The 27,989-nt window shown below is 58.1% G+C and overlaps 1 protein-coding gene and 1 long non-coding RNA gene across 21 annotated transcripts; both read left to right on the forward strand.

The window, feature by feature from the left end:
* Positions 1-27,833, forward strand: DAZAP1 (DAZ associated protein 1). Of its 20 annotated transcripts, none has more exons than XM_063657421.1 (13): positions 6-249; positions 9,898-9,938; positions 10,604-10,770; positions 11,074-11,211; positions 13,346-13,456; positions 14,548-14,596; positions 18,083-18,165; positions 21,043-21,196; positions 22,189-22,218; positions 22,443-22,583; positions 24,662-24,838; positions 25,885-25,973; positions 26,892-27,016. In XM_063657421.1, the coding sequence occupies exons 1-12, from the start codon at positions 221-223 to the stop codon at positions 25,971-25,973; spliced, it is 1,209 nt and encodes a 402-aa protein (XP_063513491.1). In that variant the 5' UTR covers positions 6-220; the 3' UTR covers positions 26,892-27,016. The 20 variants fall into 20 exon arrangements, with proteins under 20 accessions (XP_063513480.1, XP_063513482.1, XP_063513481.1 ...); XM_063657422.1 differs by having other exon boundaries at positions 7-249; positions 11,074-11,139; positions 13,349-13,456; XM_054465357.2 differs by having other exon boundaries at positions 9-249; positions 11,074-11,139.
* On the forward strand, positions 297-8,874 carry LOC134738805 (uncharacterized). Its single transcript, XR_010124866.1, has 4 exons — positions 297-2,144; positions 2,352-2,534; positions 5,208-6,192; positions 7,318-8,874. It is a non-coding gene; the product is annotated as an uncharacterized LOC134738805 (long non-coding RNA).
* Positions 27,834-27,989: the final 156 nt, after the last annotated feature.

Consider the following 27,989-nt stretch of genomic DNA (forward strand, 5'->3'; position numbering starts at 1 on the left):
GGGCGTGCGCAGGGGCGGCGGCGCGGCGGCGCGGGGACGCGCGGTGACCGTTGGCGCCGAGGGGAGGAGGCAGCCGCCGCTGCCGCCGCCGCCGCCGCCGCCGCCGCCGTTGCGCAGATCCGGGCCGCGGCTGTGGGGAGGGCGACGGAGCGGGTGACCTTCCGGAGGCGGGAGCGAGCGAGGAGGCCCAGGAGCGCCGAGCGTCGCTGCCGCCGCCGCCATGAACAACTCGGGCGCCGACGAGATCGGGTGAGGACGAGCGGCGCGGGCCTGCGTCTCCGCCCCGAGCCCGGCCCGCCGCTCCCCGCCGCCCGGCCTCAGACGCCGCCCCCCGGGGCCGCCCCGTCAAGGTCACGCCGGCCGGGGGCGGACTCGGGACCCGGACTCGCCGCGGCTTCGCGCCGGGGGCCCTGGACGGGTGCCCGGGGTCTGGGGGGGTCCTGGCGCCCCCGCCGCCGCTTCCCGGCTTCCCGTCCTGGGGGACCCTGAAGGAGAGCCTGAGGGGTCCGGGGGGCCTCGCCGCCGCCTCCAGACTTCCTGGTCGGGGGAACCCCGAGCGGCAACCTGGGGGGGGTGTCCTGGGGCACCCCTGCCGCCGCTTCCCGACTGCGCGTCCTGAGGGACCCTGAACGGGAGCCAGAGGGGTTCGGGGGCCCCCGCCGCCGCTTCCCGGCTGTGGCGGCCCCGAACGGGAACTTGGGGGGGTCTGGGGCGCCCCAGTTGCCGCCTGTAGGTTTCCTGGCCTGGGGGACCCCGAATGAGAACCTGAGGGAGTCTGCGGGGAGTCCAGGGCGCCCTCGCCGCCGCCTCCCGGCTTCTTGGTCAGGGGGACCCCGAACTGTGGCGTGGGGGGTGGTCCGGGGCGCCCCCAGCGCGCGCCCAAACTTGGCGGGCGGCGCACGTGGCGAGCCGAGCCGAGGGTTCCGGTTCTGCCACCGCCCAACTTATCCCACTCGGGGGTCCGGGCTCCCCGCTCCCATCCCACTCCTCCGAAGTGGTAAGGTCGGGAGGGGTTCGCAAACCTAGGGCCCGGGGGGCTCGGGTCAGCCGGGGCCTGCTGTGTTTACGTTGCCTCAGCGCCTCCCCGCCGGGGGTGGGCTTGAGCTGCGGAAGGGAGAGTCAGCGCTTCCGAGGCGGCGACGGGCCCGCGGATCTTTGCTGAGCCGAGGCGTCCCCTCCCATAGGAGCCTGATCTGCTCCGGACCCCGCGGGGCCGGGAAACCTCATTTCGCTGTGGCCCGGGGCTCGGCTCCATTCTTTGGTAGGAGCGGCTCTTGCAGCAGCGATGTTGTTTTAGAGTTGCATTTTTCCGGCAAAACAGTCTGGGTTGGGTTTCCTAGTGGTCTGGTGAAAATTTCTCGGTGCCCTTAGCTTTGAGCAACGCCCTGTGTTCTCAGCGCTGGGCTTGGCTAGTGCAGGAGCGGTTGCTGCTAGAGGGTCGCCTTGGCAGGCCCCTCTCGCACCAGCTACAGGTCACACTTGTGGATGGGAAATGCCTTTTGTGGGTTCTCCCCCTCCCCAGACAAAACAAAAGAGCACCTTCCGTTGGAGAACCAGGATGAAAGCACTTAGCCCCTGCCTCGCCCGTGCTGTGAGTCCTCTCCAGGCACTTTGACTTGGCAGGGTCCGTGTGCCTGTGTGGGACACGTTGCAGGGATGGGCCTGAGCAGGGAGTCCACCGGCCACGGGGGATGGAGCCATCGACGCTGGGGTGAGGCAGGGAAAGGGCTCCCAGATGGGGTACCTGGGTTAGGTCCATTCAAGCCGCGGGCGAACGTGGGCCCGCTCCTCCCAAGCCGTGGCCGTGAGGAGGCTGGAGAGAGGTGAGGGCTCTTGTCCCTTCCCTCCCTGCATGGACACCCCTGGGAAGTGGGGCAGCTGGGGTCCCAGCCTGGGTCTGGAGGGGTCCCACCCACAGCATAGGTAGGCTCGGAGGCCACCTGGACGCCACGGGCTGCGTGGAGGAGGACTGGAGTGCATGGACCCTGTTCTCCTCCCCGGCTGCCAGGAGTGTCCACTGCTTTCTAAGTCAGACTCCTTGGGCAAGAAGTGTTGCCACAGCTGCCCCTCGAGTGGGAGACCGGCTTTCATTCTATGCGGAGTCCACGGTCTACTCTGACCTCCTTGCCGTGTGGAGTTGTTGTGTGAGTGAAGTGCTTGTGACCCTGTGAAGCGCCCTCCTGGCAGGTCCCCTGCATGTGTGGTGGGTGCCACGCGGGAGGGTGCTGAACTTGGATGGAAGCAGGCCCTCTCTGCAGTAGATGGCGACTCTCAGGACGCCATGGGTATGCGGTGTCCCTTACCCACTTGGGGGGCTCGGCAGCCTGAGGAGCTGCCTCTTCCTGATGCAGAGCCCTCACTGCTCACTGCCATGGAGGAGGCAGGAGATCCCGCCGGACCCCGCTTGGAGGGCTGGGCCTGGAGCATGCATGGGTGCGAGGTCAACGCCTCAGGAGACTTGCAGCTTGGGAGCCCCCTATTCTGGGACACTTGTGGCCGTCCAGCTGCTGCCCTGGGAATCCACACCTGGGAAGGTGGGTTAGGGAGCCATCCTTGGGGGAAGCTCTGCTTTTGAGTCTGAGAAGTCATCCCAAGTTTCGAGGGTCCCTGTGCCGGCTTAGAAGTCCACGTAAAGCCTGATGGGGGATGAAAGTCAGCTGAGGCCTGCCGGTGATAACGGATGCCTTATGCACACCGACTTCAGTCAGCTTGAGGGGGGCTGCGTGCAGGAGGAAGCGCATATGTGTGGTGGGGGTGTGGGGAGTCCCTGTCTGGACCACGGTGGATTTGGCATGTGGACCCTACATGGTGGATGTGATGGATAGTGTCCTCATTTGGGAGCGGAGCCTGTCCTGGTCCTCTTGCGAAGGGTGGGGGACAGGCACTGACCTGTCAGGAGGGTTAGAGGGTTGGTACCAGCAGGTGGCCTGGAGCGCTCAGAGCACAGGCGATCAGGAAGGCCTGAGTCTCCAGTGTGCCCTCCCTGGCCTTGTGAAGTCATCTTAAAGTCTGGGTTGAGCGCCTGTGACTTGGATTCTGGGAAACTGACACAGTGCGGCCAGGGTCGCCGCATCCTGTTGAGTAGCTGCTGGGTGCTGGGCACCTGGGTGGTAGGCCAGGTGTCAGGGGTAGGGCCCATGCCCAGCTTACTGGGGAGAGGACAGAGGCTCAGAGGGGTCACCTCGAGCGCCCGGGCCGTTGTGTTCTGCTGGCCTCCAAGGAGGCACGCGGTCATGGAACTGGAGAGAGAGGTTTATGGAAGATTTTATTTGGTACACTGGGGAATGGTAAGACGGGGACACCTGGAAATACAGTAGGAAAGTCATAGAGGGAGGAAGGACTCAGCGGAGAGAGGAGAAAGCCGCCTCTGGGCAGCTTCAAGGGTACCCAAGACTGTGGCTGGGGGCCATGCAGCTCAGAGCCAGGCCCACGGCAGGTCTCTGGGTTTATTGGGTGGCCGCGGAAGGAGACATCCTGAGTGGGGCTCCTGGCTGGGCCCCTAGAGGCCGTGACCACTTGTACCTGTGCAGAGTGAGCACGAGGCACTTGGCAAGACTGTTGGTCAGGCCAGAAAGGGCCGTGATCTGGGGGAGGCTGTTGCAGTGTGGGGAGTGATAGGGAACCTCATGGGGCCGTGCCGGCCTTTCTGGGGCTCTCTTGGTGCATTTGGGGTTATTCTGAGGCAGGTCTCCTGGGGTCTGTCAGCACTCTGGCCTGGATCACTCTGGGGCACTGTGGGCACTGCAGGGTGCTGGGCAGCATCTTTGGCCTCCACTTACTCCGGGTCAGGAGTACCCCCAGTCGTGACAACCACAAATGTCCCCAGACATCACCCAGTGTCCTGCTGGGGGGAGAGCCACTGTCTGGGAGCATCTGTGCTTTTGGCCTGGTTTCCCCTGCGCTGGGGGCAGCTGCTCCTTGTGGTTTATGGCTTGTCCTGTGTCGGCTCCTTTGATTCCTGTGAATGGGCCGTGAGATTGGATGTGCTCCTGACTGGCTCGCCTTGGCTCCGATGGTCTGGAGCAGGCGGGTGTCTAGAAAGGCAGCGGCATGGACCCTGGTGCTTGCCCTTCACACAGCAGCTCCCCAGTGGCCCACAGCTAGCAGCAGCACGCAGCGTGCCCAGCTGTGCTTGTAGCCTTGGCTCTAACCCTTGGCTTTGCCAGAGAGACGGAGGCACAGAGGAGTTGAGGGATGCGCCCGGGGTCACCCCAGGGAGTGGAGGAGCCGGAGCTAGGAGTCCACACTCCTCCACTGCCCGCCCCGCACAGAGGGCGCTCCTGGTTGGGCGGCTGTGTGCATGGTGTGACCCGTCAATCTGAGGTTGTGCTGTCTTCTGTGGACTGAGGCCTTTTCCCATCCAGGCCTGGTCCCCGTGACACCGTGTCACGATGTCAGAATCCCTGAGAGCTGTGACGGGCTTTTGGCAGAGGCCACTCATTCGACAAGATGCTTATGGGCTGAGCTTCCAGCTTGGCTCCAGGCGTTGCCAAGGAGGACACTGGTCTGCCTGGGAGGGCGGGGCTGGCAGGGAGAGGATGAGGGTGACCACAGTTAGCACCCAGGATGTGGGCATTTAGGGGCTCCTTCAGCACACAGCAGTGCGTTCCAGTTCACGGACTGCTCCTGTGTTCTGTGGACCCCACACCCTGCAGGCGTGGGCTGGGGGAGGGCATCTTACCCTGCTGGTGAGAGGGAGTCCAGGCTGTGGAGGGTGGGGCTGGGCTCACTGGCCTGAGGCAGTGGGTGACGTGGGCCTGGTTCCCACCTGGTCTTAGGGGCAGGAAAGTCCCTAGAGGCTCTTCCTGATGCTCTGGAAGAAGAGAAGGGCTCCCCACACATCAGCCGCCACTGGGCCTGGACTTCTGCCTCTTGAGATTGTGCACTGAGCTGAGTGTGACTGGCGGAGCCTGGAGCCAGGTGGGGTCTGTGGGGAGGCAGGCTCCTCCTGGCTTGGTCTCCCGGCCCAGCAGGAAGGGAAAGGTCGCCTACCAACTGCCCCCGTTGAGGCTGCTGGCCCCGAATGGCCAGGCTGGCCGTTGGTTTTTGAAGCCCGCTCTGGTGCTGCCAGGAGGTCAGGGCTCTTTGTGGTCAGCCTAGGCCAGAGGAAGCCTCTGCAGATGGACTTTACGCATACATACCGCACAGCCATCCTAATGGCACGCAGCAAGTGAGGTTGCCATCCAAAACGGCTTTTGCTTTAACAGGCAGAAGAGGGTGGCTGCGCCGGCCACCGTGGATTGAGCACCTGCCAGGTGTCGAGCTGCAGGTCCCGGGTGCCAGGCTTGCAGATCCTGGAGATGTTCATCATGACCTTCGGTGGGCAGACTGCACACCGGACTCCAGGTTGCAAGGGAAGAAGTGGAGCTCGTCCTACGCCTCCCCCACTGACGAGAACACCCCTTTTGGATTTGTGGGGTGTGAGGTCTGTAGGAGCCACGACTTCCAGTGTCGGAGATGCCATCAGCTGGGTGATGACTCTCCCACCCAGCGGGCCCCTCAGAGGCAGGGCCTCTTCAGAGACAGAGTGCAGGAGCCACATTGCTCGCTGACCCCTTCATCTGCGTAGGCCAGTGTTGCCTTGCCCCGTTAACGTCCTCGGTCCACACGCTGCCAGCCCAGGTACAGGCTGAGCAAGCCTGGAGCTGAGGACAAGCGGACCGCCAGCCCCATAGCAAGCCCATGAGAGCCAGCAGCTCCTCCTGTTGGCCTCTGCCTGCGCCCGGCTCCCTGGACTCTGACGTTTACTTGTGTGAGAGTTGGTTTTGCTGCCTGGGCAGTTGATGGACAGTGTCTGGGAGGTGCCTGCCCAGGGCCCTGCATGTTTCTGGGGTGCCGGTTTCTCACTCACAACCTGGTGAGGTTGGCAGCCAGGAGCTTTCTTATTTTATTGATTAAAACATCCTGAGACTCAGAAGTAGGGACTTTGTGCCAGGGTCCTGGAGGCAGTCCCTGCCACTGAGGAGATGACCCTGCCTTCTGGGACTTCCTGGAGGCTTCCGTCTGTAGACCAGGGAGAAGGTGTTAGCCGGTGGCTCCTGAGCAGTAGTAAAAGAAACATGGACACAGGAAGCTTTAGCGTTAGAAGCTACTCTCAAATATTTCAATAGAAACACACAGTGTGGCTGGGCACGGTGCCTCATGCCTGTAATCCCAGCACTTTGGAAGGTCGAGGCGGGCGGATCACCTGAGGTGAGGAGTTCGAGACACAGCTATGTGAAACGAAAGCTATCTGTTGCTGTCTCAGGTTTCATAAGTAATGAGACTTATTTCAAAAGAAACTTAAATTCTATCTTGTTCTCACTAATGAAAGTCTTTTATACCATAACTGTATATATAACTTCTGACTTACAGGAAAATTACAAAAATTCCCATATCCTCTTGGCCCTGCCAGACTCACTATTGGCTGACCTTTTACCCTTTGGCACGTGGTGCCTCTTGCCCCACCCCCAGTGAAGTGTGTGTGTGTGTGTGTGTGTGTGTGTGTGTGTGTGTGTGTCTGTGTGTCTGTGTGTCTGTGTGTGTGTCTGTGTGTTTAGATGGACCCTCACTCTGTCGCCCAGGCTGGAGTGCAGTGGCGTGATCTTGGCTCAATGCAACCTCCGCCTCCCGGGTTCAAGCAGTACCCGTCCCTCAGCCTCCCGAGTGGCTGGGATTACAGGTGCGCGCCACCGAGCCCAGCTAATTTTTTTATTTTTAGTAGAGATGGGGTTTTGCCGTGTTGGCCGGGCTGGTCTCGAACTCCTGACCTCAGGTGATACGCCCACCTCAGCCTTGCAAAGTGCTGGGATTACAGGCGTGAGCCACTGTACCCGTCCCCACTGTGTGTGTTTCTACTGAAATATTTGAGAGTAGCTGGAGACCAATGCAGTCCCCTTCATGTGGACACTGAGATATCTGTTGTTTCCCAAGAACAATGACATTCTCTCACATGAACACAGCACAGTGATCAAAATTGAGAAAGTGGCCAGGAGCAGCGGCTCGCGCCTGTCATCCCAGCACTTTGAGAGGCCGAGGCTGGTGGATCATGAGGTCAAGAGATCAAGACCATCCTGGCCAATATGGTGAAACCCCGTCTCTACTACAAATACAAAAATGAGCTGGCGGGCACCTGTAGTCCCAGCTACTCGGGAGGCTGAGGCAGGAGAATCGCTTGAACCCGGGAGGCGGAGGTTGCAGTGAGCCGAGATCGCGCCACTACGCTCCAGCCTGGGCAACACAGCGAGACAATTTTTCAAAAAAAAAAATTGAGAAAGTATTTATTTATTATTTTTTAAATTTTTATTTAAGAGTATTTTTTATTTTATTTTATTTAAGAGATGAGATCTGTGTCACCCCGGCTGGAGTGCAATGACACAATCACGGCTCACTGCAGCCTCGACCTCGACTCAAACAATCCTTCTGCCTCAGCCTACCAAGTAGCTGGGACTACAGGTGACCGCCACCACCTGGAGTGTCGTTTTGTTGCCCAGGCTGGTCTTGAAGTCCTGGCCTCCCGTAATGCTGTGATTACAGGCGTGATCTGCGCCCAGCTGAGAAAGACAGTACTGATGCCAGGTTATCTAACCCCCGGCCCTGTTTCAGGTTTCTCAGCTGTGTGTTTCTAGCCCTTCCCCCTTAATACACAGTTTTTGAAATTTAAATGAGGACCGAAACTGGACTGGTCTGACGAGTTCCTTCTGCCAGCGAGGTGGGGGTGGAGGGGGGACTGGGCTGCTTGGAGGACACCTGCCTGTTACCTGGCTGTTTGGTGGGTGCAGTGCTAACTAGAGGCTGCTGTTTCTTCAAGTGACTTGGGTTTGGTTTGGTTTTCAGGGTTTTGTGTGTGTGTGTGTTTTTGTTTTTTTGTTTCTTTTTTTTTTTTTTTTGAGAATGCTTGAACTTTAATTCCAAAGGATTGTGTAAATGAGCATTTTTCCGGTCAGTTCCAGCCAGCCTTGGTGGCCCTTCCTTCATGGGGTGGGGGCTGCTGCTGGCTCCTGCTGGGTGCCGGGCCCTGCTGGCAGGGATGTGGGCGGGGCTGGCCCTGACTCAGCCTATGGAGAGTGAGGCACGCGGAGGCCTCGCTCCTCCCACTGTCTCTAGGCCTGACCTCAACGCTCCCTGGCCTGATTGCGGAGGGTGCGTGGGAGACGCAGGATTTTAAGTTAATGAGGCCTCAACCTAAGCCTGTTGCTGTTGTGTGATCAGCATGGTTTCCCTAAAATTTGCCTTTTCAGATCCCGTCTCTAAGGGTCAGGAAGCACGGGGCGGCTGGCACACCCCGCCTCTAATTCTTCCCTCCGCAGCCCTCCCCACCGAAGAACGGGGCTGGGGGGTTGCTTGTTGACATTTTGAAGACGGCAGTGGGTGCCTTTCCTGTGGTGGGAACATGCTTTGTTTTTCACACACTAAATTTAAATTAGCCTTTCTTAGGGAAAAAAGAAGGAACAGGGACAAGCTCCTGGCGGTTGGCTGTGGCAGACACTTCACCAGGGGCTGACTCGCGGGGTCTGAGTGCGCAGGCCCCAGGTGGTGGCTGATGAGAGGTGATGAGTGTGCCAGCCACCTTGCAGGGGTCTCTCCTGGAGAGCTGGCAGGAGCAGGGAGGAGCACGTTGCTCCCGACTGCTGTTGGGGCAGTAATGTGTTCAACCTGCCAGCGACATTTTTGCTGAAAGCCGAAGCCAAGGGTGGTGTGGTTGGCCGTCAGGGATACGGGGCCCCGCGTGGGAATGGTGCTTTCAGTGAGGCTGGCGGGATTCTTGCGGCTCGGGTGGGAGCTTTGGCCTGCACGGTGTTTTGCTCTCTGGAGACCAAGGGTGATGATGGTGCTGGCACTGAGTCACAGCTGAGATTCAGCTCAGGGACTTCATTTCTGAATGCATGTCCTCTTTCCCAGGGAAAGCAGGCAGGATGGGAGAGTCGCCGATAGAACCACCTCTTCCCTGCCTCCTGGGCTTGGGGGAAGCTTGAATGACATCTAAGGCCCCGTGCCTGGGTAAGCCTTGTGGCCCATGTGTCTCAGACATGCCCAGTGGGTGCCATGGCTGATGCAAGGTGGCACGGTACCCATTGGGAGTTGGAACAGCCAAGGACCCTGGGGCCACCTGGAGCGGCAGTGAGGTAGAAAGGTGGGTGGGCCCTTGGGCATCGCTGCAGGGTCGATGGCGGACGCCTTGGGAGAGCTCCAACTAATCTGCCCGGAAGAGACAGCCCCAGGACGGGGGTGGCGTGGGTCTTTGGTGGGGGGCAGGTAGGAAGTGCCAGTGCTGAGACTGAATTTCAGGTCCTTCTCATCTGCCAATAAGAGACAGCCCCAGAGTGGGGGTGGCGCGGGTTTGTCAGTGGGGCCAGTGCTGAGACTGGAGCTTCAGGGCCTTCACCTTCATCTGTGGGCCCCTCGTTTGTTCGTGAGTGCAGGCTCATTGGGCGGCTTCTGTCTGTGTCCTCCCACCCCCGCCCCAGGCTGTAATTCAAGGCCGTGTGGCATAGGCTTCTAGTTTACTGTGCATCATTTCAGATCTAGACTTCTACCTTCTTTTTCCTGATTATAAAATACTTGCAAAAGTTGTAGGAAAGCGAGCCTGTGTCCCGCTTGGCAGCAGCGCAGGTGAGTGTGGTGCCGTCACCACTGGCCTGTCGCAGGAACTCATCGCCCGCTGCACTTGAGGTCGGCGTGTGGCTCTGTGGCACGGTCCTCTCCCCTTGGCAAGGCTTGGGATCATCTTTCGTGTCTGCAGACAGCATGGGCGAGGCTGACTCGCCATCGCTGTGAGCTTTGTGTGCCGTCACACGCACAAGCACGTTCGCGTAAACTGCTTCTGTGGTTTGAATTAAGACCTCAGCTTGGCTCGGATGGGGGCATTTCTAAGGCGAGCGCTGTCTTGATCCTGAATGTTTTCTCATTGAATTGCAGGAAGCTCTTCGTGGGCGGTCTTGACTGGAGCACGACCCAAGGTAGGTGGGGAAGGGGTGTCAGGTGGGTACTGCAGACGGGGCTCTAGGACCTTGGCCTTCAAGTTGTGTCTGCCCGCCTCTTGCTACTGTCTTGGATGTTTTAAAGTCCTTTTGACGTTGTTCTGATTTCTGGGCAGGGGACAGAATAAGTGTGTATTTGCTCTGAGACTGTTAATTTGGTATTTCCATCCCAAGTTACAGGGAAGACTTCAGGCTGCAGGTTCCTAGCTCCGGGCTGAGGTGGCTTGTGGAGGCAGACAGCTGTTGTCTGGAAGTGCAGAGGGCTCGGGGATGGCCAGGCTGTTACTGAGTTCAGAATAGGAGGAAAGAGTGTGTAGCAAAGTTGGCGCTCCTTGGCCACTGCCACCATTCAGAGTTGTCATGTTTGCCTTGCCTTAAACGTTGCCTTCCTGGATGCCCACAAAGTCAGGTTGTCATTGCTGGCCACTGCTGTGCTCACTGGCAGCCCCTGATTTACGTGAGGACCTCAAGTGTGTGTTGGGCAGAATTCCCCAGCACTTCCCGTACACCCCCCCACCCCCAGTGCAGCATTGCTCGGTGCGTGGCTGGTGGACTGGAGGAGTGTGCGTGCCGGCAGCACTGCCAGGCACGTGCCTAATGCTCTGGCCCTGTGTGTTTGTGTTTTCTTCCCGATTTCTGAGCAGAGACTCTGCGCAGCTACTTTTCCCAATATGGAGAAGTCGTAGATTGTGTTATCATGAAAGATAAAACCACCAACCAGTCTCGAGGCTTTGGGTTTGTCAAATTTAAAGACCCAAACTGTGTGGGGACGGTGCTGGCCAGCAGACCGCACACGCTAGACGGCCGAAACGTAAGTGCCCTTCTGGGAGCTCACACCCACTCTCTGTCTCCCTTGTCCTTCCTCTGCTTCATTTTTTCCTGGACTCCGACCGATGTTTGCGTTAGAGCTTGTTTGAATGTGGGGTTGATTGGGAAGGATTAAGCCTTGGTGCTGAGGCTGGATATTGCAGGAGGATACAGGGTAAATGGAGCTGGTGGGGCGGGGCGGGGCGGGCCCGGCTGCTGTGCTGTGGCTGCTGTTGTGCTGACACCCTCTTTCCTAGAGAAACAGCCTCTTATTATTCACAACCAGCTGATTTGAAATTTCCTACAGATCGACCCCAAGCCATGCACACCCCGGGGGATGCAGCCAGAGAGAACACGGCCGAAGGAAGGATGGGTAAGGGGCTGGGCTGGGCGGCCTCCTCCCCGGGGGATGCAGCCAGAGAGAACACGGCCAAAGGAAGGATGGGTAAGGGGCTGGGCTGGGCAGCTTCCTTGTGTGTTCTCCACTCCACATGGAAAGGAAATACATGTCTTCGATCTGCTGTTGTCGCTCATTAAGATTGAGAGGGACACAGGTCTTGTAGGTTGACACTCGAGCAGCTGAGGATCACCCAGATTTATCAGTGCCGTGAGTGTTTTACAGCCAAGAAAATTCTTACTAATCTATCTTAAGGAAAAAAAAAAATGACAGCTCATGCCATTGATTATCAGGAGCCAGTCATGTTTCCTCTGTGCCCTGTGTGTCCTCTGTGCCAGGCCTGCCCCTCCCACTGCCTGGCCCTCCTCAGAGGTGGGCTATCCTTCCACTGCTGGGGCTGGGCCGGGCCGTGTCAGCTCGTGCTGGCCACTTTACTGCTCCACTTGAGATCCCCTGACGCGGCAACTTGGGTTCTCTGACCTGCGGCCCTGGTGCTTGCCTGGCCGACAGGGCACTGTCCTGGCATGGGGTCTCCTTGGCATTTGGGTCTCACCACCACTCACACCTCACTTTCCTCCAGCCCTGCAGTTCTCACACCGGCACCAGGAGCCTGGTGGGGCAGTGCAGGTGGAAAAGCTCTTAGCCCCATAGAACGTGCTGGACAGTGCAGACTTGGAGGCCTGCTGAGGCACCGGGTGCCAGCCTCTCCACAGTGTGGGCAGCAGGGCGGGGCCCGAGAATCTGCATTTCTAGCAGAATCCCGTCTACTGCAGGCTTCAGAACTCTTGGAACAGTTCTTTTTTTTTTTTTTTTAACTTTTTATTGGGAAACTTTTTAACTACAGAAAAATTAGAAGAATGACACAAAGAATATCTAAATATACCATCTAGATTTATCAATTATTATTTTGCCAAATGTGTCTATATGTATTTACATCCATCTCTGTCCACATACACCATTCCTAAGGACCGGAGGGTGTGTCTCCTAAAATGACGGCCACCTCTCGCACGCACCCACCGTCAGCAGGCTGGAAAGCGGCTGCAGGGAATCCCGTGTCATCTGTGTCGAGGCCGTGTTCCCAGCTCCAGAATTGTTTCACAAGTGTCTCTCATAGCTGGTTTTTTCAGACTGGAATCCAAGGTTCATATTCCATCTGGTTATTAATTAATGTCTCTCTAGCTTTTATTAAGATATAATGGGCACGTAGTTAAACTGCGCCACTTGATGGATTCTGACCCACGCACACACTCGTGAAACCATCCCTACAGTCACGGCAGCGAGCACTCACCCCCCCGCACACACTCGTGAAACCATCCCTACGGTCACGGCAGTGAGCACTCACCCCACGCACACACTTGTGAAACCATCCCGACCGTCACGGCAGCGAGCACTCACCCCACGCACACACTCATGAAACCATCCCGACTGTCACGGCAGCAAGCACTCACCCCCAAAGGTTTATAGTCTCTTAATTCAAAGCAGTTGGAACAACTTAAAATATGATAGCCTTGGATAGGAAAAAAAAAAAAAAAGGACGGTTGGTGGGTGGGGGCAGGAGGAGAGCAGCCCCAGCCCCAAGGGCAGCCCAGGAGCTGGACCCGAGACTCCTGGCTCTGGCCGCCCAGTGAGCGACGAGGCCCCGGGAAGTGGTGTCCAGGAGCAGGCGCCCTCGCCAGTGGGAGGCTGGCAGAAGGGGCTGTGTGTTTTGGGCCAGTGTTTCACGCAGCTCTTGAGCTGCTGGAGGTTTCCGTAGTCATCGTTGTCACCTGCTGGAGAACTACAGCCTGAAATCCAGCTTCATCTCTGCTCATTTCATCGTCGCTGCTGCCTTTCCCCTGCCATCCTAAAGTCCCTGCCTTCGCACTGGAGCACTTTTCCACTTTGTAGTGGTTGTGATTCAGAATAACTGAAGGCAAGGCATGCACTGTGCTGTGTGTCAGTTTAGCTGAAATTCAGCCCTGCAAAAATGCTAAATCCCTGTCTCCTTGGGTCTCTCTAGAAAAATGAGAAAGCGTCTCAGCAGAGCCCAGTGTCTTTGGACTTAGCAGGCTTGTGGAGTGTTCTGCTCTGGCTTTCAGCTGACTCTTAAAACCAGCGCGGATTGGCCTTTACATCCTATGCAACTCGCGGGAGGGTTTGGAGGGTTCCCGCGTGAACTAACTGTCCTTCCCTTCTTCAACAGCAGAAAGGACCCAGGAGCGATAACAGTAAATCAAATAAGATATTTGTCGGTGGGATTCCTCACAATTGTGGTGAGACAGAGCTCAGGGAATACTTCAAGAAGTTCGGAGTGGTGAGTTTCTCCCCACCCCAGCAGCACTGTTGGGACAGAGCCGCTTCTGCTCAGTCCTGGGCCTTCTTGGGGCTGAAGTGGCGGAGCCACAGGTGCTTGGGCCTTTCAGGCTGGGAGCTCGCTGTCTCGTATTTGCCCGACGCCTGCGCCCTCCGAAAAGACGGAAAGCCCAGCCTTTGCCTTCATGGCCATTTCATGTCCCAGTAGGGTAGTTGGGCCGCGAACCAGCGTGACAGCCTTCAGGGCGGCCGCCCGATTCCATTGTGAACACCGTGGGGTCAAGTGTCAGAGAAGGGCAGTTACACGGAAACGGGGTTCAGTGTGGCCTGGGCGAGCCAGCCCCACAGAGCTGACTTTCCAGTGGGCAGGTGGGAAAATGCCCGAGCTCAGTTGAGCCTGGTGCCAGAGGGAGCTGGGACAGCCGGAGGGGGCCGGTGGGGAACCCTCCCAGTCACCTGAGGCAGGGGCGTGTGGTCACCCCAAGGTCCTGCTGGGACTCACGCCGTGCCCCGCAGGTCACACGCTGAGCCCCGCCAGCAGGACAGCCCTGCGTGCCTGAGTACTGCGCACGTTCATCAGGTGGTACCTGAGGGTGCCACGGGCCTGGGCCAGGAATGAGAGTCCCTGAGCAGGGCCTGGAAGAGCAGGGTCTGCAGAGGAGCTGTGTGTGGCTGCCCTGCCACTTTGAGTGAGGGCCGAGTGTGCCCTTTGCTTCCCGTGTTTGGGTGGGAAGGGCTTCTGTGGGGTCTCCTGGCTCCCACGTCCCCTGCTAGGGTGCGTGGTCGGCATTGTTGGCCCTTCATGTCCCTCAGCACACACATGAGCAGGGCCATGGGCAGCCCGGAGGCGGGTATCCAGACGCCTGCCCTGGAGCTGCTTCTCCCTGCCTGCGTCTGGCCCTGGGAGTGTTGGGGCTCCCGCCTTCCTCAGACAGCAGCCCCACGGAGCAGTCGTTGCCCGTGCACCTCCCCCGCTCAAGGAGGGCGCGCCCTATGCTAAGAGTTTGGGTTCGTAGGAACAGGCTGTGCCCTCGGAAGAGCACCCGCGGCGCTGGCCCTGGTGCCCGGGCTGACGCCACTCTCTCCTTCCAGGTCACGGAGGTAGTCATGATCTATGATGCCGAGAAGCAGAGGCCCCGAGGTAAGGGCAGATCTAGTTTGTCCTCGGCCTTCTCCCTGCTCCTCCCTCAGATGGCAAACTATCTCACCCGCCAGGCACACACAGGTGGCGGCTGTAGCAAACAGCCTCAGGAAAGGACGATTTGGAGACAAATGACTAAAACGTGGGCTCCTCCTCATGTGCACCCCATTCAGCCTGTCTGTGCTTCCCGAGGTCAGACGTCACACATTGTTTTTTGGCTCGTTCTTTTGAAGTTTTTACGACTTGTCATGAGTCTCGGCCTGGCTTCTGTTTTTCACTGTCCGGAAGAGTGTGGTCCTTCTGCATTTGACCTTCCTTCACCCTCGTCCAGTCCTCCCAGTGTGGCCGGTCTCATTTCGTGTCGTCAGCTGGGTCAGCTGGCTCGGTGTGGAGCTTGGACTTTCCGTGATCCATCCCATGCTTTTTTTTTTTTTTTTTTTTCTTTCCTTTTCTTTTCTTTTTTTTCTTTTTTTCTTTTTTTTTTTTTTTTCGGTTTTCTCCCATCTCTGAAGTCAGCAGGGCAGGTGGGAGGAGGGGTGAGGAGTCACCTCAGGGCCTCCCCTCATTTTCCCTCAGCTTCCTGCACGCCCATCCATGCTGGTTTGTGGAGCTGGGACGATGGGCGCCCAGTTTCTGTGCCCCTTTTCCGTGGCTGCTGCTGTCTGTCCCGCCCGCCCGCCCGCATGGTTTTGGTTCATCAGCTGCTTTTGGCCGGCCACGTGAGCAGATCTGCAGCCTGGGTCTGCCCGCCGCGTCTGTGCCGCCCCCGCACCACCGGCCCAGGTCAGTCGGGGCAGCCCTGAGCGCCAGGTGGCGCCGCAGCATGCCCGCCATGCTGGAGCATAGTTTGCCATTTGAACCTCCCTCCCCACGGTTAGGAGCGCTCCTCCTCCATGTCGGTTACGCTGTTAAGTCTTAGTCGTAACTTAATTTAGACATACATGCTTAGTGACGTACTTAAGTGTTTCATAGTAAAGTACAGTGATGTTAAGTAAGCTGTTTTTCCTTTTCTCTCTGTGAATTGTGTGTGATTAACGATATCTCTTTAGATTTCTCTTCTCCAGGTGCTAAATTATATCACACAGGTACAGGCCAGTCCCGCAGTCAGAGGAGGGAGCGGCTTTGCTCCAGTGGGGTGTAAACGAAGTTTCAGGTGTTTCTGTCCCGCTTCCTCAGTGGTGATGTCGCCTCTTGACAGCCGCATTCCTAGACAGCGCTCAGGGCGCCTCCCCCAGGACCCAGCGCCTCTTGCACTGTGCCCGGACCAGGCGAGCCCTGTGGTTTCAGACACTCCTGCAGTTTGCGAAAATGTCTACTTCTAAATACGTTGTTTCATCACCGATGCTGTGTTCCAATACTGCCTCTGATCTTGGGAAACTTGAGTGCGCGGGAATCTGAGGGTTGCTTCTAGATCCTCCCGGTCCCCCTCTGGCTGCCCGGAGCTGGCGCCCCTTCTCCTCGCGTCCTGTCCTGTCCCGTGTGGACGGGACGTGGCGAGTGTCACTGAGTCCACAGTGGTGTACAGAGCACTTCGGGGCCAGCACGTGGCCACATGTCCTTAGCTGTTGTGCTTTGAAAGTGTCCCTTGGGTGTCAGGCGAGTGGAGGGGCCAGAGAGACGCCGCGGCGCTGCTTAGCGGGTCCTCCCAGAGAGCGTGTCCCCTTCCCTTGGCCTTTCTGCATCTTCTGAGACTGGTCTGTGTCCCCCTCCCCGCCACCTCCTCCCTCTTCCTCTCCACTGACTGAAGGTCATGGCCATGTCCCTGTCGGGGACCCCACCTGTGTCTCGGGCACACAGTGTTTGTGCGGGTCCCTGCTTGGCCCTCCCACGTCTGCCCTCGGCCCGCCCGCTCCAGCCGCTGCCTTGTTCGCCTCTCACTCCCCTCAGGTCTTCTCCATCCCGCGCTCCTCTCGCTGTGTGCCTTGCCCTCCTGGTCCCTCCTCCTCCTCCTCCTCCTCCTCCTCCTCCTCCTCCTCCTCCTCCGTCTGGTTGCAGACACTGCGTGCACAGTCACGCTCAGGTGCACACGTGTGCTCAGGATGGTGGGAGGCTCCTGAACCACAGTGACCTTTGTCCCCTCACAGTCTGAGTTGCCCTTTCTGCCCTATTTCCATCTTTCCCCGCCCCCAGTTTTGCTTGTCCTGTTTCTGCCTGGTCCCAGCTACAGCAGCCTCGGCCCCTGTCTCTTCAGCTTGAGAGGCCCCACGGTGGGCTGCTCCTTCCAGGGGCCGTTGCCTATTCCCACCCCCACGGCCCTTCTCTGCCGCGCTCATTCACGCCTCACGCCCGTGTTGCGCTGTCCCCTGCTGTGTGGTGCTTTGTCACGCACCCTGTGCCTCTGGCGCGGGCGGCCCACGTTCAGCCCGGTCTCAGCTCTTCCCACGTCCGTCTTTGTTCTGTGAGGTCTTGGGCAGCTGTCTGCCGGGCACTTCCATCTGGGGAGGGGCTAGTGCCGCCTGGGCCCCGCCTCGGGAGGACAGTGTGCTTTGCGGTGTCACGCTCCACCTAGCCGGGGAGGCCTGGAGAGCCCAGCGCACTCCTGCGCCTAGAGGAGGAGACCCGCCCCGTTAGCCGGGGGCCGCGCCCACCCCAGACCCACTAAACTTCGTTTATACTGCCACTCTCGTGTTTGGGAAATGCTAAATTTTTTTTGCCTTTAAAATTTTCTGTTTTGATCCCATGGTGCATCTCGCTCTTGCTGCTGACAGCAGAGTCTGACCTGCTGGAACCCGTTGTGGCCTGTATCTTTGTGCATTGTTTATCTACCTGTATAGAATATGCATATATGCCTACGATATGACCTCTCCTAGGACTCCTTGGGCTTACCCAACGGTGTTGCGTAAGCCTAGTGAGGCACCAGCTATGATAGATACTGTATCTGTTAACGCTTTAGAACGATATATGGCTGCTGTCAGCACTAGCTGCAAAGCAAATTGCAAGCCAAGGGGGAGAATCCTGGGTTTCAGAGAAGCAGACACACATCCACGGTGCACACCCCTGACTGAGGTGGCGCGTTCCACGCGGGCCCCCGGCCTGCAGGGTTCACTGGCAATCTCTCCATAGGCGAGAGCCAGAATATTCCAGCATGCGCCTCTGACCCTCCCCCGGGGGGCGCTTTGTCTACCAGTAGCGATGGAGGCCCTTACTGTTCCACTGTCTCCGCTGCTGCTTTCTAAGATGTGCTCCTTGTTCCAAATCTGTTCGTGACACGGAGCCCCAGCCCCGGGTGTCTGGGGCGGAGGCTTGACTCAGGCCTCAGTCAGCGGAGCCGTCATCGGGAGTGCGGACGTCACCGTCTGTCCACTCCGTGTCCAGTCAAGTGGCGGCTCCTGGGGAGGGAGGCAGCTGCCCCACGGCCTGCAGCGCCCCACACACAGCTTAGCTGAAACCCAAGGTCGATCCCTCGGCCCGTCCCTAATACTGTTCATCATCCTGTTTTGTGTCACAACACCCTGCTACCTTGATTCACTCTTCGTCGTTGGCTAGGTTTTGGATTTATTACTTTCGAGGACGAACAATCAGTGGACCAGGCTGTCAACATGCATTTTCACGACATCATGGGCAAAAAAGTGTGTAGTTGTAGTTTTATTTTACCTTAAGACCAAACCAAGTCTTAGGCAACTTAGGGGTTTCACTGGAAAGGAACATTCCTTCACGGAAAGGGTCGGGCGAGTTCGTCCTGTGAACCTTCGCTACGTGAGGTGGGCCTGGGTCTGTAGACGTGAGGAGGGTCCCATCCTTCCCGAGCATCCTTCCTGTGGGGTGGGCGTCTCCCAGCTTTGCTCCTGGAGCCCCTCACTCTGGGTGACCTGGGACTGGGCGGGTAGGGGCTGGGGCTGGGAGGCTGTGGCGGTGTTGGGGCTGGCTCCAGTGAAACCGCAGCGTTGCCTCAGGCTTGGTTTCCACGACCACTCCTTCAGATGTCTGCAAATCCCCATTGTCTGACACTGACCTGTAATGTGATCAGCAAGGGACCTTTGAGAGCCGAGGTTCCGCTTAAAATCGAAAGCACAGTGGAAACATCATGAAGGACTGGTTGTTTGAATTGGGTCACTTACTGTGGAACTCCGGCACCAGCCACATGCTCTCGGTAGTACTCAGCACCATGCAGTCAAGTGACCTCTGGTTGTGTCATCTTCATACTGTGTTACCCCCGGAGATGAGAGGGACAGGAGGCCACCCCCCCAACCCCCAGGCCAGCCCTTGGAAGGTGTGTGTCAGAAAGGGGTCCCTAAATCCTTGTTTTACCTGGACCCTTGGAGGTTCTTGAGAAGTGGACTCTGAAATAAATAACTGGTAGAAATTCTACAGTGTGGAATTTCTTGCAGTTAGCAAAAGCTTAGGGGTCCAGGTTTTTGCAGGATTCCTGTCTTGGTCCTTTCAAACCAAGGAGCTCTGCTGGCTCTGCCAGGCCGCCTCACACACCCAGTGGGATTCTGACCCGGCCTCCTTGGTGTGGCAGCGTCTCCCGTTAACAGAAGAAGACGCTTAGCCCTTCTGACAAGGCCGTGGTTGTTTTTTCAATTAAAATGTCCTGGAGGGAGCGTCGCGCTCATCATCTCCTGCCCCCGCCCTCTACCCCAGCCAGAGGTCTCGACAGCAGAACCTTTTTGAAAGCGGTAGCATGTGTAGTTATTTTTGTATACACGTGGCTTAGATATGGTTGCAGACTTCATTAATTCCATTTGAACCCAACTAAAACAGGAGACACAATCCTTGTTCTGATATTCAGTGCAGCTTGTAGTTTAAAATTAGCATGCAGGCTGCATGGGTGCGCGACAGTACAAGCCCCTAGGGGTTCAAGGAGTCTGCGCTCAGTGTTTTGAGGGACTACGACAGTGACAATTTGGGGAAAGCATGGTCTTGATATATGGGGCAGAAAGAGCTCTGTACAGTGCACACACCTGCTGCCGTCCCTGGGCAGCCCCTGGGTCCCCCCAGCCATGACTGTGTTCTGCGCGAGCTCCTGAGCTGGGCGACCTCAGCGTGGGTCTCGCCTTCCAAGCCAGACAGTTGTTGGAGTCCAGCTTGCCCGGCGCCGGCCTTCACTGGTTGGCTGGACCGGCACTTGGCGTCGTCGCCAGCCCCTCATGGGGGTTTTCCGTTAGTAGAGTGTTTGGTCCCAGGCGGTAGTTAACCCTCCATGCCAGGCGACTGCATTGCTGCATTCAGGTAGAAAAGGGTGAAAGAATTTTTTTTTTTTTTTTTTAAGCACAAGGACGGCTCTGCTTTGTAAGCAGGAACCGCAGTCCCCTGAGGAGGGTGTGTGAAGACTCGCTCATTTGAGTTCTTTGAAATGGGTCCCTTGGTCCTGCTGTCGCATTGCCTTGAGCTAACGGATCCTGTTCCCATCATAGGCCGGTCCTTGGGGCACTGGGCAGGTGGGGGCTTTGTTCCTCTGCGGCTGCTGCGGTCTGTTCTCTAACAGGCAGAACTGAGGGATTCTGAACTCAGGATGTGCAGCTCTCCAGACTGAGACCCCAAGGCTGACTCCAGGTGGATCCATTGTCTCTGTTCTCATTACAATTTATCAGAAAAGTAAGACAAATTCAGGATTCTCAAATGCTGAGGCAGCCCCGGAATTGGGGGATCTTTCTGTTGTTAGTCCACCCATATTTTCAAGCAGGCATTAAAGGAAGGTCAGCCACTGCGCCTAGAATAAGTAGGTCAGGCCTGCTCCATCCATTGTCCCCGGCCCCACACCCTCCTCCTGAGAAGGCTGTGGCTCCTGACACGTCTAGAGAGGAAGGGCCCCGGGCTGCTGAGCGAACACAGTATGAAGATTGCTTACTGATCCAAATGTCCATTTTATTGCATGTTTGTTCCTTTTTTTTGTTAGATGTAATGTAAGATTCTCTTATCACATCCATTCCCTCTGACATTATTTTTGAGTTAATTGAGATTCTTTAAGCGTTAGCCTGGGGAAGGTAAGTCTTTATCTTCCATTAGACATTTTAAATTAAAAAATCTAAGTAAAACACCAACCGTGTTTCTCAGGTATGAGTTAAAAGCACAGGTGGGTGGGCTCCAAGCAGTCCAGAGGGTGATGAGGATGCCGATTGCTGGGAATATCCTGGTCCCTTTTTGTCCCCATGTTTTCAAGAGGAAGGAGGACGCTGCCATTTTACTTGAGTGAAAGACCCTTCATCACGCACGAAACCCCCGAGGGCTCTGGGCTCAGTCCTGCTGCCCCGCAGCGGGCGGGCTCTGTGTGTCTTACAGTTGCATCTGTTGTACCTGAGAAACATTTTTTAAACAAAAAAATTCAACACAAAAGAATTTTTTAAGAAAAAAATGCTACTGGCCTAAATAAGGTTTATAGTTAAGTATTTAGTCTTAAGTCGTAAGATGCTAAGTGTAGTCGTAAGTTACCCGAGGGTGTGTCTGAAGGGAAGGGGGTGCTGGGACCCGCAGCCTCGCCCTAAACCAGAGCTCGGTTTGTTTAGGTGGAAGTTAAACGAGCTGAGCCTCGGGACAGCAAGAGCCAAGCGCCGGGACAGCCAGGTGCCAGCCAGTGGGGGAGCCGGGTTGTGCCCAACGCTGCCAATGGCTGGGCAGGCCAGCCCCCGCCCACGTGGCAGCAAGGATATGGCCCGCAAGGTAAGGCTGACGCAGAGGCACCCACGGGAATGTCCCCCTTCTCAGACTCGGCCCGGGCATCCTGGGCTCTGCTGTCGCTGCGGCCTCCCCACCTCTGCTGTGCACCCACAGAGCCGCGGTTCGCAGAGCTGGCGCAGCACAGTGTCCTTGAGCCCCCGCGAGGTGCCGGCCGAGAGCCAGCTCCCGGGCAGCACCCGCAGCCTCCTCAGTAGTGGGGTGGCCACGGCTCAGGTGCCTGTCTGGGGCCTGGGACTCATTGTCACCGGGACGAGCTGCAGTGAGCGTCTGCACCTCGCGACCGTGTGCCACGGCGGGTGTGAGCATGAAACCCTGAGAGGGCTGGCATTGCCAAGCTGAGCTCAGAATCGGAGTGCTGCCCCCGGGGGGCTTGAGGACCCGGCAGGCTTTGGATCCTTGCCATCTGCCGTTCCCTCTGCAGTACCGTGGGCCCTCTGTGGTTAGGCCCATGTTGTGGCCAGCCTGCCGTCCTCGGAGCTTCCAGCAGCCACGGAACCCCTGGGCTTGGCCGCAGCCCGACCTGAGTTGTGGGTCAGGGTTCCAGATGTGCCTCGTCCGGGTCCCGAGACTGTGGCTTCCCTGCACCTCGTCTAAAACCTTTTTCTCTGGAGCCTCCCTTGGAAACTCGGAGGTGCTGTGGGGACTGTCCCTGCCCTTTCGAGGCTTAGAAGTCTCAGGTTTCTCTGGGGTCCTCAGGTGGAGCCGGGAGGTCACCCGTGCCCCAGTCAGCAGACACAGTGCCCGCCACCTGGCAGGGCACAGAGGAGAGTGGCTTTAAGGCCTGTTCTACAAGGGGTTGGGAGTGCCTCTCTGCTCAGGGTTCAGGGGGCTCTGCCCTCAGGACGAACAGGCTCTAAGCACAGGAGGCTCTGGGGTTGGTCCCAGCCCTTGACGTCCATGCTCTGCGGCTCCTTCTCTGCGTCGGACAGCTGGGTGGACATGGCGCCAACCTCCTCTTCTGTTCTCTTATCTAGGAATGTGGGTGCCGGCAGGACAGGCGATTGGTAAGTCCTTGTTTATAGAGCAAAGGCGGGGACAGAAGTCACATGGCAGGCTGACTCGCCAGGTGTCCTGGGGCAGCCGGCAAAGCCTGGTTCCTGTGTCCTGAGTGCTGGAGAGGAAGAGAGGGTGAGGGGCCTGCTAGGGCCCCTGGCAGGCCTGGGTCTAACTGTGGCCAGGCTGTGTCGTCCAGCGCTCTCTGTCCATCACCCCGTACTGTGTGTTTCAGGTGGCTATGGACCGCCGCCTGCAGGAAGAGGAGCCCCCCCACCACCCCCACCGTTCACCTCCTACATCGTGTCCACCCCTCCTGGAGGCTTTCCCCCTCCCCAGGGCTTCCCTCAGGGCTATGGTGCCCCACCACAGTTCAGTAAGTCTAGGGGGCCTTGTGGGAGGGCCCCCCGCCTGCTCCGGAGACGCCAGGCGGTGGGCGGGGGTGATGGGGAGTCTTGTGTTACACGTCCGGTCTCAGCCACAGGGAAAGCCACAGGTGGGGTGCCGGCTGGCGAGCAGGTCACCTGCCACCAGGCCCTTCACCTGCAGATGGGCTCCGTCGCCTGTGGCCTCGCTGGTTAGGCTAAAGGGCGGCCCGGTTGGAGAGCTCATGGCAGGAATGTCTGGGCCCGACCAGTCCTCACAGGCTCCTCAGGAGACAGAGCCTGGACTTCGTGTCTTCGCCTCGTACTTCAGGATTAGGGGGCATTTGTTTGAGGGGGCACAAGCTCTAATTCTTTTTTTTTGAGACGGAGTTTCACTCTGTAGCCCAGGCTGGAGTGCAGTGGCGCAATCGCGGCTCACAGCAAGCTCCGCCTCCCAGGTTCATGCCATTCTCCTGCCTCAGCCTCCCGAGTAGCTGGGATTACAGCTCTCCTGACCTTGTGATGCGCCCGTCTCGGCCTCCCAAAGTGCTGGGATTACAGGCGTGAGCCACCGCGCCTGGCCTCACAGGTTCTAATTCTTAACTAATTTTCCTGTACACGTCAGTTGTAATTGAAAAGCTGAGTGTAAGATTAGCTGACACACCCAGGGTTTTATTTTATTTTATTTATTTATTTACTTATTTATTTATTTATGGTTTTTTTGAGATGGAGTCTCACTCTGTCGCCCAGGCTAGAGTGCAGTGGCGCCATCTTGGCTCACTGCAAGCTCCGCCTCCTGGGTTCATGCCATTCTCCTGCCTCAGTCTCCCGAGTAGCTGGGACTACAGGCGCCCACCATCATGCCTGGCTAATTTTTTGTATTTTTAATAGAGACGGGGTTTCACCGTGTTAGCCAGGATGGTCTCGATCTCCTGACCTCGTGATCCGCCTGCCTCGGCCTCCCAAAGTGCTGGGATTACAGGCGTGAGCCACCGCGCCCGGACTATTTTATTTATTTTTTTGAGATGGAGTTTCACTTTTGTTGCCCAGGCTTGAGTGCAGTGCCCCGATCTTGGCTCACTACAACGTCTGCCTCCCGGGTTCAAGCGATTCTCCTGCCTCAGCATCCTGAGTAGCTGGGATTACAGGTGTCCGCCCCCATGCCTGGCTAATTTTGTATTTTTAGTAGAGAACAGGTTTCACTATGTTGGTCAGGCTGGTCTCGAACTTCTGACCTCAGCGCATCCAGAATTTTAGACGGGGCCCCCAGGGTGAGGTCTTGGCACCCTCCAGTAGAGAAGAAGGGACATGGGCCATACGTGGGGTGTCCTTTCTGGGAGCCTTGCATCCCTTACCTGCCTAGCCAGGGATTGCACCTCACAGCACGCAGCCAGCAGGAACGGCATCGTGATCTGATTTCACCTGCGGGCCCTGGGCCCTGGGGGTGTTTCACAGTTGGGGCATACCACAGTGTCAGCTAGTCCCATCTCGGGTGTTTGGAGGCTCCACGTGGCCGTGGCACAGCAGCAGGCAGGTCCATCCCTGGCCTGGATCAGGCTCTGCACACAGAGGCCTGTGGGCCAGATGACTGACAGGAGGGGAGCTGGGTGGAACCTTGGCCCGCCTGATACCCAGCAACAGAGGGCAAGGGCGGCAGCACCTCCAGCATGGCAGTCCCTTCCAAGCACGTCAGGATGCGCCCTTGCCTGTGCTGGCAGCTTCCTAAACATGGGGACTGGGCATGGTGGCAGGTTTTTGTCCTTCTGAAAGAGCAATTTTGCTGTGGGGTTACTTGCTCCTTGAGTTCTTGTCTGAGGCCCACCTGGCGGCTGCTCCGTGAGGAACGAGGCAGCCCTGCTGCAGCTGAGCATCCCGCCACGCTCCCAGGAGCGTGTTTTTTCCTGGGGGGAGCAGCCCGGGACCGTGGCTCTGTGGTCCATTGTGTGGATGTCCACAAGGCCTGGGCGTTCTGTGGGTTTGGGTGGCAGTCCCATCTGGGCAGCTCCTGCTGGGCTGGGCGTGGGTCTCCTGCTGGTCTGCCCCCAGCTGCACAACGTGTCTTGTGCCTTGCCCTCTTGTGTCTCTGCAGGTTTTGGCTATGGGCCTCCACCTCCACCGCCAGATCAGTTTGCCCCTCCGGGGGTTCCTCCTCCACCGGCCACTCCCGGGGCAGCACCTCTGGCTTTCCCACCGCCTCCGTCTCAGGCCGCCCCGGACATGAGCAAGCCCCCAACAGCTCAGCCAGACTTCCCCTATGGTCAGTATGGTAAGTGGTCTCCTGCCATGCCGCGTCCCCGCTGGCCCCAGGACCCTGGGCACGGCCTGACTACTTCTGCTTCCTCCCCTGCTGGATGCCCCCCAGCGTTTACCTGGTGGGAAAGGGGAGAGGGAGGAGAGGGGGGTGCGGGGGTTGTTGGAGAGACCTCGTGGCAACTCGAGCCCGGCAGAAGGGAGTGTGGGAGTCTTGTCGCAGCAGAGCATTCGTCGCACAGCAGGTGTTGCAGGGCCTGCATGTGTGGGAACCTGAGTGGCGACTGGGTCGAGGGAAGTGAGTCCCAGGCGGCTGTGATCACTGTCTCAAGGTTGAGGCCCTTGGTGTGGGTCCCGGGTGCACTGGCCCCTTGGTGGGTTCCAGTTTCTGGCGTCATCAGCTTCCCGCTGGGTCCAGACCCCGCTTGGGGCAGAAGCTGGGTCCTGTAGCAGGCGTGGCCTGGATGTGGGCTTCTCCCTGGACTGGATGGCTGTCGTGCCTTGGGTCTGCCTGGACGTGATCTGCAGGCAGCGCATGTGCTTCCCGGGCAGGAGCTTGTGGGGGGCGGGGTCAGCATGGGTCAAGGTCTGCGTGTCTAGTTCTCGCCCTGCACCGAGCCGGGAGTCACAGCAGCCTTGCTCAGGACCAACGCAGTGGTCTCAGTGGGCAGGGCTCCAACCACGGTCAGCGACTCCAGCACCAGGGGTCATTCACAAGCAGGGTTTGAGAACATGGGGCACCTGTCTCCAGGTGGCCATGGGCTTCTGGGGTGCCTGTGAACACGCTTCCTTTAGGCCTGGTGGAGGCCGGGGCGTGGGAGCTGTGTTTGGCCGAGGTGCCCGCCCACCCACCTCGCATGGCTCTGGTTCCCCTGCCCCCACGCCCAGGCCTTGGGCCGAGGTTGCCGCATGTGTGGGTTCTTGACCCACTCACCACCAAACCCTGGCGTGTCTGCGACTGGCAGGGGGGCGTGAGGCGCCCAGTTGGGGCGTGGCGTGTGTCAGCCGCTGCTCTTGGTGGTGGCTGCTTGGGTTGGTCACCCCGGTCTCGTCTCTTGCCAGGCCTGGGTTCCTATTCTCCGGCCCCGCCGGGCTGCGGCCCACACTTTGTTTACAGTCTTATGGTCAGGCTGAGCAGTGATGTGGCCTAGGTAGGTGCCGCCTCCTTCTCCAGGGTCCTCCCACCCGCCTGCACCGGGAGGTGGACGTGGCTTCCTCTGCCGTCCCGGGCGGGGGTGGACGCTGGCGGTGCCCTCTGGGAAGGGGCCCTTGCCGGTGCCAAGACATTGGCCACAAGCCTTCAGCGGGCCCAGGATCCCCCAGAGAGAGCCCACGCCCACCTGTGCCCACGTGCACCCGACTGGGAACCCAGAGGTCGTGGGAGGGGCTTCCTGCAAGGTGTGCAGCGGGGTGGGGAGCAGCCTGAGCAGCTCTGTCCTTGTGAAGACACCGCTGTCCACGCTCCTGAGGTCGGCTGTGTGGGCCGGACAGGCTGCAGGGTGTGCTGGCCCCTCAGCCAGTGGTGTCACTGGGGCAGTCAGGTTGGGCCCAGAAACCCTTCCTTGACGCGTGCCACCGATGGACGTGCCCTGACAGGAAGGACAACGTGGGGTCTGGTCTGCGATGGAAGGGCAGGCCCTGTATCTCCGCAAGGGCCCGTCAGGGGTTTTCTGAAACTCCGAGAGCCAGCTTTCTAGAAGACCGGTCCGCTGTGCCTCGGGCCATGTGTGTCTCCAAGCCCCGAGGCTTCTCCACCTCCCCTCACCCCCCCACCCCCAACCACGTCTTCGGGATTGAACAGGGAAGCGGTGAGGTTATGTGGGCCATGGAGGGCTCTAGAAGCCGCTTTTCTCTGTGTGTGCCCCTGCTCACATGTTTTTGAGGGAGAGAACATGCCCGGGGTCCTCTCCCTGGCCCAGGTGCTGGCCTCAGAAGGGCCCCACCCCCACCCTGTGGGGCCTGTGGATTCAAGGCAGGCTCAGCGGAACTGTGTCCAGGTGGCCTCGCTCGATGGTAGTGCCAGCCGCCCGGGGACCTCCCTGAGCTCACAGGACTCTCTCCCCCAGCAGGTTACGGGCAGGACTTGAGTGGCTTTGGACAGGGCTTCTCGGACCCCAGCCAGCAGCCTCCTTCCTACGGGGGTCCCTCCGTGCCAGGGTCGGGGGGCCCCCCCGCCGGTGGCAGCGGCTTTGGACGAGGGCAGAACCACAACGTGCAAGGGTTCCACCCCTACCGACGCTAGCCCGCGGCGCCGCGATGTCTGCACGGCCCAGACCCAGGATTCCAAACTTGTGAACTCGTGACAATCACAAATGTGGCGGCAAAGTAGCGACTCAACCTTGGGGGGGCGGGGGGAGGGCGTGAGGCTTTTGGAGCGGCTGTGGGTGTCGTCTGGACTGAGGTTTTTAAATATTTCTTTCTCTAACCCATCAGCACAATAAAAAAAAGTCACTGGTTCAACAACAGGGTTTAAAAAAAATGTCTTCAGCTTTAATTCAAAACTTCAGGTTTCTTTTTCTTCCTTTTTTTTGGAAATTATTTTCCTGAGCCTTTTGTTTTACGGTATATTGTAAACTTTTATGTTAAAGAAAAAATATACATTTACAAATTGTGAGATTTTTAAGAGAAATTTTCTACGATGTATACTGGCTTATTTTTTAATTTAAAACAGGGTTTCCGTCGGCACTGGTGGAGGGGGGTGCGCTGTTAGTCCCCTCGCTCCTGGCTTTGGGGGTTGGGACTTGGTGGTCCAGAAACTCTGGGAGCTTCAAGAAGAAATCTACTGAGTGTGTTTCTGTTTTTTGTTTAATTCCTTGCTTTTGTCGACTGACCTGCTTGGTAGTGTCTGAGGTGAACTGTGGGGGTTGCGCACAGCCAGCCGCGTGGATCCCACGCAGCGCTGAACCGAACCGAGTAGGAAGCCTTTCTCCCCAGGCACGTGGCTTCAGGGCGTTTCCCATTGACCAGTTTGACCCTGGTTTGAATAAAGAGAAGTGCGTTTGGATTAGAAACCACTTTGTGTCCGTTTTTTCCCTCCTTGGTCTTGGCCTGTGCCCACCCTTCCAGAGCCTGGGAAAGGTCTGAAACGCGGCGGAGACGCCCTCGCCTTCCCCTTGGCTCTTGGTGGTCTCAGCAACCCCGAGGGCTTCAGGGCAGAGGCCGAGTGG

This window comes from Pongo pygmaeus, chromosome 20 (genome assembly GCF_028885625.2).
Source record: "Pongo pygmaeus isolate AG05252 chromosome 20, NHGRI_mPonPyg2-v2.0_pri, whole genome shotgun sequence".
NCBI lineage: Eukaryota > Metazoa > Chordata > Mammalia > Primates > Hominidae > Pongo > Pongo pygmaeus.